General features: G+C 42.9%; 1 protein-coding gene across 1 annotated transcript in view; it reads left to right on the top strand.

Moving 5' to 3' along the window:
- Positions 1-14,032, top strand: part of LOC115085032 — a 113,556-nt gene that overhangs the window by 80,417 nt on the left and 19,107 nt on the right. The window contains exon 8 of the mRNA XM_029590550.1: positions 7,869-7,941. Coding sequence (XP_029446410.1) covers positions 7,869-7,941 — 73 coding nt within the window. The remainder of the gene's footprint in view (positions 1-7,868; positions 7,942-14,032) is intronic.

Below are 14,032 nucleotides of genomic sequence, written 5' to 3'. Positions count from 1 at the left end.
TTAATCTGTTGCCGCAGGGACTTGTCCTTCACGAAGATCTGATGTGGTTTTATCTTATAGTTTGGCCCTTGCAAGGGCTCACTTGTTGAAGCATGGATATAACTTCTGCGGTGATTGCTACATTGCTACACACTCAGAAGTTCTTCATTTCCTTGGCCTATGTGTGGGTTTGGAGAGTGTTTGAGGCCTGGTGTGAGGATCAAGGTGTTCTTCCTCATTTGGTTAAGATCTCTTTCATTCTGGAATTTTTGCAGTATGGGTTAAATAAAGGATTGACCTTTAATTCCTTGAAATATAGGTTGAGGCTCTTGCCTGTTTCAGGGGCCCAGTGAATGGTGATTCCTTATCATTTCTTCCTGATGTGGCCCATTTTTTGAAGGGAGTGAAGCATCTTCGGCCTCCTTTGAGGATACCTGTTCCATTGTGAAGTCTTAATTTGGTGTTAGAATTCTTGGCGGGCCCTACCTTCCAACCACTGCTTAGCCTTTTCTTATAGTTATTGACCTTGAAGACAGTGTTCCTGGTGACTATCTGTTCTGCACATTGAATTTCCGATCTGCAGACTTTGTCTTGCCAGGAACCGTTCCTTCGGGTGACTCCAGGGGCATTACAGCTGCGTGCTGTTCCATCCTTCTTGCCCAGAGTGGTCTCGGAATTTCACTTGAATCAGTCCATTTCCTTGCCGTTTCAGGATAAGGTCAGAGACATGGAGGAGTTTCGCTTCCTGTGTTCTTTGGATATCAAGAGACTTGTCGTGCAGTATCTGGAGGTTTCTGAACCTTTCCGAAAGAGGGATCGTCTGTTTGTCCTTCATAGTGGAAGGAAGAAGGGCGAACCAGCTTCACAGGCTACTATAGTTTGCTGGATTAAGGAGGAAGTCACGGCCACGTATGTGGATGCTGAAAAGCCATTGCCTACTCAGGTTAAGGCTCATTCCACTAGTGCTCAGGCAGTGTCATGGGCGAAGTTTAAATTGCCTCCCGTCTACATTTGCCAAAGCTGCGATGTAGCAGAATTAGAAAAGCTATAAATGATGGAAACCAAAATGATAAAGGGGACAGAATGATTCTCCTATGAGGAAAGGCTAAAGAGGTTAAGGCTCTTCTGCTTGGAAAAGAGACAGCTGAGGGTAGATATAATAGAGGTTTATAAAATAATGAGTGCAGTGGAAAGGATAAACGCAAATCTGTTGTTTACTCTTTCAAAAAATACAAAGACTAGGGCACATGAGTGAAGTTACTAGGTAATGCCAGAGGTAAAAGCTCTTAGTACAGCTGGGTTTAAGGGTTTGGACAAGTTCCTGGAAGAAAAGTCCATAAACCATTATTAAAGTGGACTTAGAGAAATCCACTGCTTATCCTTTGAATAAGCAGCATGGGATGGGTCATTTTTTTCCAATTCTGCCAGGTACTTGTGACCTGGATTGGCCACTGTTGGAAACATGACACAGGGCTTGATGGACTTTTGGTCTGACACAATATGGCAAATCTTATGGTTTTTGCCTTTTAGTGTTCTTTCTTAATTTTGAAAATAACAAAAATGCTTCATTAAACCATAGTCCTCAAAAACAAAGTATGCAAATGAGAATGACCTCATTTGAGTATGCCACTGCAAAAAAGAAAAACAAAATACGTCATCTGGGAAAAAGTTTCTTCCAGTGTGGTAGAATGAAAGACTTACCTTTAAAGTTATGACAGAGGATAGGTGCACATTGGTAGCATCATAGGATTTTTTTGTTTCATAAACCAATTGAGACTGCATATTCATTCTCCGTCGCAGAACCCAAATTATGGAACACCCTTCCCCATTACTTAAGATCACTCAATGACAGTAAATCTTTCAAAACAGAACTCAAAACCTGGTATTTCAACCTAACCTTCCGCGACGGAGTCGGCTAAGCCATCCACATCCCTCTTCCCACCTCTTCCCCCTCTTCCCCCCTCCCTCCCTTCTACCACCCCCCTCCCTAACTAATACCCAAACACCTCCACCTACTTCCCCCGTCCTACCCTCCCCCAACCCCTCCCTGACCTCCCACCCCTCCCCTCTCCCTACCACCCCTATGGCGTCCCATCCTCCTTCACCCCCCCCTCCCGCCCTCTCCTCCTTGTCTCTTGTTCTTCAATTTTTGCTACACAGCCCTCTATCCAGCCCGCCTCAGCTGATTCCCCCTGGCCCCCTCCCCACCCTATCTCAGCTCCCTGCTAGAGTGCCCCAGTGACTGTTCTAGTCACCAATCTGTTTACCAAGTTATTTAAGTTATATAAGATGTTATATTCGTATTTGTATAAGTTACCAATTGGTCACCACTATGTATAAGTTGTTTATCCTGTAAACCGGAGTGAAGGCATCCCGCTATACTTCGGTATAAAAAAGCCTCGAAATAAATAAATAAATAAATAAATATAATTATATTTTTAAATATAGCTTAATTGAAAACCATGAAATAGGCATCATCTAGCTTTAGGTATTATAGGTCATTGTCATATAACTCTTTAGCATTATCCCTACCCACTCACTCAGGGTTAATCCTGCCTGCACCTGTTTACATGCCCTTACACTGGCAGCCTCCTAGCCACTGATGGCTTCCAGATACACTGAGATTCCATGCAACCCCAAGGGTCATACAAATCCTAGAAATGCACTTACAGACCAAAAACAAAAAGTGCTGGAATTGTCAGTCATAAGGCAGAGCTAATAAACTAAAGAGTTTATTATCAATTATTATAGGGAACAGAAACATTTAGTTTGCAAAAAGCTAATAGATAAAATAAGGTTTCATATAGTTAATGCTAACTAGATACATTTTACTCTACTTAGCCAGTTCCTGGAGAAGTTCAGGTTTGGCTGTCCTTTACAAGAATGTGTAGAGCTGGGACAAGGCCTTGGCACAGATCTGGTTCCTCTGCATTCCCAGCCAAGGCTGAGATTTCTGGCAAATTGATGGTTAGGTCACTCTGGAGTTGGTATTATACAGTGAATAAAAGCCCAAGACACTAACTTTGTGACCAGTGGCAATACAGAATGTTGTAATATTGTACCACCTTGTGGAGACTGAGGAAGTATGCATTCCAGGCCTCACTTTGAGGTAAACGACAGGTTAACCTGTTCAGTCCAGGTTGCCAGAAACTGCGGAGTACAGCAAGAGTTAGGCTGTCATCTGTCTGTCAGTTCAAGGATTGCAAGAGAAGGGAGGTATTACTAGGGAAACAACAGATCTCAGTGGAAATCTTACAGGCACAAAGATACTCATTTTGCCACCGTCATGGTTTGTAATAAACTCCCCAGATAGAATTAATTATTGTGGACTTGGCCAGAAACAATGTATTGCAAATGTTCAAAAATATCTCAATTAAGTAGACAAAGTTCATAGTCTCACAACTGAAAATCCAAAAAATATTCCGATTGAAAGCTTATACAAAGAGAACGAATACAGGAAAAAAAGAACAGATTAAAGATAAACATTAATTGTATTTTTATCATTTTGCTAAACAGGCCAACTCTTGCAGAATCTTCTGTTCTGAATTACAGATACTGACAATATAAAAAACTGTACTAAAAATAATAAAAAAAACAAACAAACCCTGAGAAGGAAAGTAGGTAAAAAAATGTATATATAATGAAATTCTTATCCTGGGAAGAACATCCAAAAATACATATCAGACCACAAACTGTGATGGTTTAGTGAGTTGTGTATATCATTTTGTGAAACAGAGTGAGCAAAAACTGCTCATTTGCAGCAGTTTAGAACGCTCTGAGGTTTTGTTCAGTAAAACATTTCATAGCTTTTTTTTTTTATTTACTCTGGTGTATCACAGATTCTTTTCAACCAGTCCTTCATGGCCAGAGGATCTTAATTTTCCAATGTTTCAGCTATTGAAAATCTGGCTGCCATGAGGAGATGGGTAATAAGCTTATTTTTAATAGAGTTCATCTTGGATACTATCAGGCTGAATGGTAAGACAGGGCTCAGCTGGTAATCCAATATCTATAATTTCCTTTATAAATTCCACCATTTTTATCCAAAAGACTTCATATTCAAAATGCTAGGCTAAAGATCACAGCATCCTCAGTCTTGTACATTATCCTTTGTTTTCTCAAATTAGTTAAATGAAATCTTTTATCTTCTGACACTGTCACAAAGAAAATAGGATAGTTTAAAAAAAAAAAAAGAAACATGAATGGGGAAGGTAAAAACAGTATCAGAACTTAAGGGCCTGATAACATACATACCACATTTTAGTGAGCATTTGTGCATACATTTTTGTAGGTAGAACTTTGTTCCCAATTTGATAAGGAGTTTTGCACACAACCGCTTACCAACACGTGTACACAAATCATCACTCCTCCATGCACATCCCATGTTGATGAAGGATTTAGATGTTACCCCCAATGCAGAGAGATGCATAGGCATATCCCATGTTTTTTTAACATTCAAAATTTAACTCCTAGTCAAAGATGGAGTAATGTTCCTGTGGCTAATGTTAATGTATAGGGTTGAACTTGGAGTTTGTGTTGTGGGGGTCCTGTGCCGGGGATTTGTACACAGATTGGGTTTTTCTGAACAAAAATCATGTTATATGTGCAAAAATAGGATATGTGTACAAAACACGTTCTCACTTAAATATTTTAATGCGTGCTAAGCCTTTGCACATTATCAGGTTAGAACACTTTTTAAAATCCTGATGCATTAGTATACCATTAGCTTACTGCATCAGCAGTTGTCTTTTTTTTTTTTTTTAAGCACATGAGTAAAGAACATGTGTCTCAGATGTGAGCTCCTGGACTGTGGCGTGATTGATGCAGACTTGCAGGTGAACCTGCAAGGCCCACGATAACAGTAGGTGGACTCACTCTTACAAGGACTGGTTTTAGGACTTCACCTATACCAGCCCTGTCCCTGTGAGTTGAGCCCTTGGGTTCCAGGGGCCAGCAGGGCTTAGGCGAGAGACCTGTAAGGAGCGGTCAGACAACATCGAGTTGCGGGCAGAGGTCAGGGCAGGCAGCGAGTAAACAGTGATGAGGTCCAGGCTGAGGTTGGGCTAGGCCACAGTCCACAAGAGGAATCAGGAGTCCGAGGCCAGGATCAGAACCAGAATTCAGGCAGAGACGAACAGACTAGACAAAGATAAGGCACTGGGGACCAAGACACTGCAGGAGCAAGCAGGGCAAGGCAACAATATGGCAGAACAAGGCATGGTAACAAGGAGGTAAGATAAGGCAACAGCAAGGAGGCAAGGCATAGAGACAATGAAGCAAATATGCACAGCAGGAGGAGGAGGACATGTTGCTGAGGCAATGGGCTGGAGCATGGCTGGGGTTTAAAAACCCAACTGAGGGGGGGGGGAGGGGGGAATAGGCTTCTACCTATAAAGGGTTGCTGTCTCTCTGTGTAGGGGGAGATACGAACAAATAAAAAAAGGAAACAGTCAGATGTTTCGAACGCCATATATTCTGATGTTTTGTCAGCATGGAGATTATGGTTGATCTATCTGTTGGATGTATACGACAGTGCTTCATCTCCACTGTTATCTACCTGTGTTCTTACTGTTATTTGTTCTTGTTTGCTGAGATACTGACTGTTCCAATAAAGATATTTACAAAAAAAAAAAAACAAAAAAACCCAACTGCATTGACATCATCAGGAAGCACTGCCAGAATTTTCCCGCCATGGGGCCTTGAAGATCAGGGTGCTTGCGTGCACGTACACCTAGGAGGGGGGGGGGAGGGGAGGTACAGCATAATGGGCTAAGCCTGTGATGGCGGCAACCTTGCCGTGAAGAGATCCGAACAGCATCCTGCAGCTTTGGCGGTGTTAGGAGTAGGTGCGGCCAGTCACGAGGCCGTCCTGTGGCCAGCCAAAACGTTACAATGCGTGCTGAAAAGTAAATCTCAAGTTCAAGTAATCTGTTATGCAGCAAGAATGGAAAATAGACAGAGTAGATGGCCTATGTGATCTCTATCTTCCATCATGTTCTGTTTCTATAGTGATGTATATAGGGTTAAGTCTTCACACCCTTGTACGTTTTTTTCACATTCTGCTGTCAAAATGCATTAAAGTAGGAGTTTGTTTCACTGATCTACCCAACAGTGCTCTACACTTTTATCATGAAAGAACAATTACAGAAGTATTCCAAATGGTAATTACTGTAAGAATAAAAATGAAAAAGTCATGATTGCATAAGTCTTCAAATATGTTGTCATAGTAAACCCAAATGAGCTCCAGTTCAGAAAATTGCCTTAACAAGGCACATAATAAGTTAAATAGATCCCACTTGTGTCCAATCACAGTATTTGAGTTGATTCAAAAATTCCTGGATGGAGAATCGAGCTGTTTCTGTTGTATGACATGAATTTGAAGCAAAGATCAAAACAAGAAGCTGCCAAAAGAGCTCTGGGATAATGTTCTGCAAAGGAACATATTGGGGTAAGGCTATAAGAAATTTTCAGTGTGATTGACTATACTTTGGGACACCATCAAGTCCATCATTGTAAAGTGGAAACAGTTTGACACCACCAAGACATTGATGTGACCAGGCCTTCCCTCCAAAGTCAATATCCATGGGTTAAGGAAACTGCTGTGGAAGGTCACTGTGAAGCCTACGATAACTTTAAAAGAACCACAGAGCTCTCTAGCTGAGACTGGGGAAAATGTTGACTGTTCATCAGTTTGGAGATTACTCCATGAACATGGCCTGTATGAGAGGGTGGCAAGAAGGAAGCCACTGCTGAAGAAAAGCTATATGATATGTCCAGTTAACACTTGGGAAACAGTGTACGCATGTGGGAGAAGATTCTTTTGTTTGAGAACAACATGGAATTTTTTGGTCTCCATACTAAGTGATGTGTGGTGTAAAACAAACATAGCATGTCGCCCTGCTAACACCATCCGTAGAGTAAAGCTTGGTGATGGCAGCATTGTATTGTAGGAATGCTTTGCAGCAGTAGGGATGGGGGATGCTTGTGAAGATCGGGGGAAAGATGGATGGTGCAAAGTACAGGAAGATCCTGGAGGGAAACCTGTTCCAGTCTGCCAGAGACCTGGGATTGAGGAGAAGATTCACTTTTCAGCAGGGCAGTGTCTTAACAAAAGAAAGTGAATGTGTTCAAGTGGCTCAGTCAAAGCCCGACCTGAATCCAATAGAAAATACCTGGCAAGATGTGAAGATTTCAGTCAGCAGACAATCCCCCAGCCAACTTGAAAGAGCTGGAGGAGTTCTGCCAAGAAGAATGGATACAGATTGCTCTATCCCACTGTGCAAAGTCGATAGACACTTATCCTAATCGACTCATGATGGTTGTTGCTGCAAAAGGCCTTGCCACCGAGTTTTAAGACAAGGGATATGAAGACTTATTCAATAAAGATTTTTTGGATTTTTATTCTTAGTTTCTTTTGCAATGTTTCTATAATTGTTTGCTCACATTGAAAGTATAAAGTATGCCATACAGATAAGTAAAATGAATTCCTACTCTAATGCATTTTGATTTATATTTCTTGGCAGAATTTGAGAAATGCACAAGGGTGTGAAGACTCTTACAAAGTACTGAATAGTTGTGTATGTGGACAAAATTCTCCAAGAAGTTATGGATAGATATGTCTTATTTGAATAAGTATTTGAAAATGTGAAAAATATTTAAATTGGGAACTGTTTTGAATTCTCTTCTAAATTTTGAGATTTAGTTTTTGAATGTTTTCAATAAAATTGTAATTATGGTCAGCTGTTATATGTAGTTGAGCCAGTATAACTGAACTGGTATAAGGAAAGGGAAAAATACTCAGGATGCAAGTGTTTTGAGCTCATTGTGCTGTCTCAGTTCCTTTTGCATGGGAAAATGGTGCTAAACCTTTACCCATATTCTCTTTTCAGACCATCTTTTCTGTGCCCCTCAGTTTGCTGATCATTCCTGCTGAGGAGGTGGTGGCTCTTAATAATCTGGCTGGTGAGTGTGACACTGCACATCATATCCTTCAGCATTGAACCTCTGCATCCTGTCACCATCTGAGATACTTGCTGTCTATGCTTACTGTGGATATAATGAATGAATGTTTTAAAGGGACACTGGCAGGGCTGATACAATATCTAAAAGATTAATCTGGTCTTAAATTGTTTGTAGGATGTGATACCTTTTTGTTGGACCAACATAAGAATAATGCATAGAAGAGGATGCACATGGGCTGTTGAGACTCTGTATGTTCTTCAGGTGTGGTAATGAAAGCTCATGTACATCTTAATCTTTGGATTATTCTTATGCCAATCCATCACAATGCACAAAGAATCTAGTTTCTGTTCATACCACAAATCAGTCCTTTTGCATCCCTGCCAACAGATGGAGACAGAGAAAGTTTCACTGGCACTGCCTCATAACCTAGTGTGCCACCTGCAGTTCCTCAGTATTTCTCTGTCTCCAGCAGATGTTAGATGATTTAAAACCTGCAGTCTGAAGTACAGAAAAAAGTAGGAGAGAGAAGATGATTTACCGGATCCTCCCAGGGGTTTGCTAGGTCCTGGAGGAGCTATCCCCGCTAGTTGAGGTAGATGAGCAGAGGGTTAATGACCCTTTTTGGTAGCTCGATCCTGAATTCCATGGGGTGTATATCTGATGGTCCAGATCCCTCATCCTCCACGAGGCAGCATTGAGACCTGCTGGCAGCTCTGCATCTGATTAGCCCGGTGGAGCAGGGAAGTATCCCCTTTTATTTTCTGTCTGTTATTTATTTATTTAACATTTTTTATAGACCGACATTCGTTGGGAAACATCACATCGATTTACACAGAACATGAATGTAGCATAAAAAGCTTTACAGTGAACTGATATTTAAAACAAGTTAGAACTAAAATTTAAAACAGTAATTGTGATAAGAAATGACTAAATATTTACAGTATAACAGGTATTGCAATGAAGGGGAAGACATTTCTGAGGTAGGAGTTAGGTTTGGAGGAGTGCTGTAATGTGTCAGGAAGTTTGATAGGGAGCTTCAAAAAACTTAACATAGAGGAAAGGATAGGATGTTACGAGGAGCAGGGATAGATGGAAGGGAAGGGGTGTATAGATTAGGATGTATTGCGAGAAGGGGGTTACAGAGAGAAATTCAGGTATATGCCTGCTTGAATAGCCAGGTCTTTAGTTTCTGTTTAAAATTTTTTGGGAAGAGTTCTTGGCGTAGTTCTGCAGGCATGGTGTTCCATAGTGCAGGTCCTGCAATAGAAAGTGCACGATCTTTGATGGTAGAGAGGTTAGTGAATTTGGATGACAGGGTGTGTAGTTTTACCAGGTATTGATTTCTGGTGGGTCTTGTGGAGGTGCAAAATAGTAAGGAATCGTTGAACCATTGCATATTATGGTTGTGTAGAGATTTATGTATGATGGTAAGGGTCTTGTATATGATCCGGGATGAGATTGGAAGTCAGTGCAGTTCCTTGAGGACAGGGGAGATATGTTCATTTTTGTGGGTACTAGTGAGGATGCGGGCAACAGCATTTTGTAGCATTTGGAGGGGGTGGATTGTGTTTTTGGGTAGGCCCAAGAGGAGGGCGTTACAGTAATCAATTTTCAAAAAGATGCTGGCTTGGAGTACTGTATGGAAATCGTTGAGGTGTAGAAGGGGTTTTAATTTTTTAGGATGTGGTTTGAAGAAGCACTCTTTTAGTGTGGAGTTAATAAATTTTTTTAAATTAATTTGGTTGTCTAATATAACGCCTAGGTCGCGTACATGTTGTGAAAAGGAAATTGTGGGTGGGAGCATATAGAGAGGGGGGAGATTGATGATGATGTTTTGTGGAGAGATGGTCATGAATTCTGTTTTAGTTGTATTGAGGGCAAGGTTGATGTTAGTGAGTAGATTGTTAATTGAGAGGAGGGCAGTTTCCCATGTATTAATGGCATTGGGTAGGGTGTTAGTCAAAGGTATGAGGATTTGTAAGTCGTCTGCATATATAAAATGCGGAAGACCAAGTTGAGAGAGGAGGTGACAGAGGGGTAGTAGGTATATGTTGAATAAGGTGGATGACAAAGAGAGCCTTGCGGGACACCTCTTGTCAGGGTGATTGCTTTAGGCTCACTGTTTCCTATTTTAACTTTGTATTGCCTATTGCTAAGGTAAGATTTGAACCAGTGGAGAGGGACTCCAGATATGCCAATTTCACTGAGATGTTCGAGTAGAATATTATGACTGATGGTGTCAAAGGCAGAGGATATGTCTGGTAGAGCCAAGATGTACGAGTGGCCTTTGTCCAGGCCTTTAAGGAGGTAATCTGTTAGGGAAAGAAGGAGGGTTTCAGTACTGTGATATTTACGGAATCCGTATTGGGATGGGAATAGAATATGATGTTTTGTCTAGATAGTCGGTTAGTTGATGATTGTTTTTTCAAGGATTTTTGCTATGAAGGGTAGGTTAGAGAGAGGGCGATAATTGGCGAGATCAGCAGGGTCAAGTTTGGGTTTCTTTAATATGGGTTTAACTATCGCTTGTTTAAGAGAGTTTGGGACTGTGCCAAGTGTGATAGATCTGTTTATAATGTCAGCTATAGGTTGGGCTATTATATTAGGGATGGACAGGAGGGTTTTGGTGGGGATTGTGTCTGAGGGTGTGAGGATGGTCTCATTTTCTTTAGATTCTATTTCGGGAGCAGCAGTGGTCTCAAAGGTATTTAGTTCAGTGGAAGGGTTTTTTTGGGGTTTCTAGTGGGTGAAGGGGTTGATGGAAAGCGTGTCAGTAGTTTGGTGATTTTATCATGAAAGAATAGTGCAAGGTCTTCACATTTAGTTTTGGCTTCCTCATCAGGCATGGGGGGTGGGTAGTGTTTTAGTTAGGGCTGAGATGTATTCGAAAAGAGCTTGGGCATTAAATTTAGTTGGTGGATTCTGAGGGCATAGAAATCCCGTTTGGTTTTGTTTAATGTCTCTTGGTCTGGGAGTGGAGCATTAAAGTTTGTTTAAAAAACAAAAGAAAAGTTAGTGGCTGCCTTGCGGTTAGCTGCATTTGCGGTATCCGTTCATTGATCAGGAATGCAGACCTGTTCACCGGCTTCCTTTTTTGAGGCCAATGAAGCTGTGTGTGTGCAGTGCGTGGCCCCAGACCACATGGCAATTGTGTGCAGAAAGGCTTATCCCTCTTGTGGTGGATCGCAGTCACGGTTCAGTTGTGCCAGTTTGTGCTCCAATTGTGTTTCAGGTGGGGAAGGCACTTCGGGAATGTCCGGCGCTGCTGCCAAGCCTGTTCAAGCCTCGTGGGTATCCAGTCTGCCTCTGAGACTTCCATCATCAGCTGTGTTGAATTCTTTAGCAGGGCCTTCTGAGTTGGCGGGGAAGCCCCATCTCAGTTGTTTCTGGCTATACCTGGTCCTGAGCAAAAGCACGGAGGCTCTGATTCTGGGGATTTCCCCCAGATCTAGATTCTGATTACTCATAGGCATTTTCTGTGGATTTTGTTTTGCTCATGCATAAGGCATATATAGCAAGGAAGAGAGCAGGAGATATGCATCCTCAGTGCCGGTCTCCTTCCGCTGTTGATCCTCTACCAAGAGACCCGTGCAGGCGAAAAGAAAACGATCAGGTGTTCAACGTTTTTTGGGTCTTTCGTTTCATGGAGGTGGTCCCGAGGAGGATGCTGAGGACTCGGGGGATTCTCCGGGAGCAAACCTGTGTCTGATGAGACAAACCCGGGCGGGGAACCAGAAGAAGTTGCAGTGGACGAAGAGGATGACCCCAAGATGGTGTGCTTTTTCGCAGAGAGGGAGCTCTTGCCCTTGATTCCGCATCTACTTCAGGAGCTGGGAATTAAGGTTTAGCAAGAGGAATCTGACCTGGAGGGGGCGGCTGCCATATTTGACGGATTACAGGGTCCAGTGAAAGCCTTTCCCTTTCATAAGTCCGTGAAGAAGTTGGTAGTTCATAAGTGACACACTCCTGAGTCCAGCTTAAGTGTTAGCAGAGCTATGGCAAAGCTTTATCTGTTCCCAGAGATGTTAGAGCTTTTGGCTCTTCCCTAGGTCGACGCTTCGGTGTCAGCGGTAACCAGGAAAACCACCATTCCAGTAATGGGGGTCTGCCATTTTAAGAGATGTACAAGATTGCAAATTAGAAGTTCACCTCAAGAGGATCTTTTAGGTCTCGGCCCTAGGTATAAGGACTGCGATTTGTAGCAGTTTTATGCAGAGGGCATGTCTGGGTTGGTTCCAGCAGTTGCAGGCATCAAAACAGGCTGAGTGATTAGAAGTGGCTGTGGCATATGGGGCAAATGCCTTGAATGACCTGATCAGGACATCCTCCAGGGTTATGATGTCTGCAGTGTTGGCCAGAAGATTACTGTAGTTAGGAAACTGGTTGGCAGATGTTTGATCCAAGTCTCAACTGAGAGCCCTTTTTTTTTTTTAAAGGCAGGCTCTTGTTTGAGGAGGACTTGGAACAGATGACAAAGCATCTAGGAGAGGACAAGATAAAGGGCAGAAGATTTTTTCCTGCTCATTCACAGTTTCGAGACAATAAGAAATTTCACCAGAATAAGTTCTTTGGGGCCTCAGAGGCAGACTGCAGCCAGAACTCAGTCCTAGGGACAGTCCTTTGGGGGTGGTTGAAAGCCATCCCGAGACAACCCTGGTCCAGGACAAACCACTCTTTGGTTCTGGCCGTTGGGGGCGCTGAGTGCTTTTTTACAAGGAGTGGGCCAAAATTACCACAGACCAGTGAGTCCTCAGTGTGATAAAAGATGGCTATGCTTTAGAATTTGCTCGGATGTTACAAGATGCTTACATCGTTTTCCCCTTGCACTCTGCACACCAAGCAGGTAGCTGTTCAAGAGACAGTGGGCTGCTTGCGGAGTCTGGGAGCTATAGTGTCAGTTCCTCGAGAAGAGCAAAGAATAGGAAGGTATTCCATTTACTTTGTGTTACCGCAAAAGGAGGTAACGTTTCTCCCAATTTTGGATTAAAAGGTGAATGCGACCCTCAAAGTTCCTCGTTTCCATGTGGAGACCCGAGGTCAGCCATAGCAGCGGTATGCAAGAAGGAGTTTTTGGTGTCTCTGAACTTGACAAAGGCATATCTGAACATAGTCATCAGAACAGAGCACCAGTGGTTTCTGAGATTCATGATCCTAGGGGAACATTTTCAGTTTTGGGCCCTTCCTTTCGGATTGGCAATGGGTCTGTGTACGTTCACCAAGGTAGTGGTAGTGGTGGCGGCGGCAGCGGCCTTGCAATGGGATGGTGTGTCAGTGCATCCGTATCTGGATGACTGGTTCATTCGGGCAAAATCAGAGGACCTTTGTTGGCAATCAGTACAGAAGGCACTGATGCAGTTGAAGTCTCTGGGCTGGGTGGTGAATCTGACAAGAACCATCTCGATCCCTCTCAGACCCTGGAGTATCTGGAAGTTCAGTTCGACACACTGGAGGGGAAGAGTGTTTTTCACAGAAGAGAAGATGCTGAAGTTGCAGGGTCAGATTTGACACCTGTTAGGGCTTTCGATGCCCAAGGTCTGGGACTATTTGCAAGTCCTGGTCTCTATGGCTTTGACATTGGAGCTAGTGCCTTGGGTGTTCACACATATTCGGTCTCTTCAGAGGACTTTTCTCTCCCAGTGGAATACGTTATCAGAGGAATTTCATCTTCCTCTTTGGCTCAAGGTGGAAGGCAGAGATGTCTTTCATGGTGGCTTATTCATGCCAGTCTGGAGCATGGTGTGGAATTGGAAGTTCTGGATTGGGTGATACTCACCACGGATGCCAGACGTTTGAGCTGGGGTGCAGTGTGTCAGGCTCAGTCTACGCAGGGCCAGTGGTCTAAGAAAGAGGCTTCATGGTCTATCAGTGTTAGAGATGAGAACGGTGTTTTACGCTTTGCTTGCCTTTTTGCCATGGTTGCGTGATTGTCTGGTGTGGGTTCTTTCAGATAATGCAACGATGGTGGCCTACATCAACTGGCAGGGAGGAACCAAGAATCAGGCTGTGGCTCAAGAGGCTCAGGTGTTGATTGTCTGGGCAGAAATTAGAGTGGCTAACAGCATCTCACGTTATCAGGGTGGACAGTGTTCAG

The sequence above is a fragment of the Rhinatrema bivittatum genome, chromosome 2 (genome assembly GCF_901001135.1).
Source record: "Rhinatrema bivittatum chromosome 2, aRhiBiv1.1, whole genome shotgun sequence".
NCBI classification, from domain to species: Eukaryota; Metazoa; Chordata; class Amphibia; order Gymnophiona; family Rhinatrematidae; genus Rhinatrema; species Rhinatrema bivittatum.
Note: the sequence above shows the minus strand (reverse complement) of the source record. Positions and strands in the feature narration are given on the sequence as shown.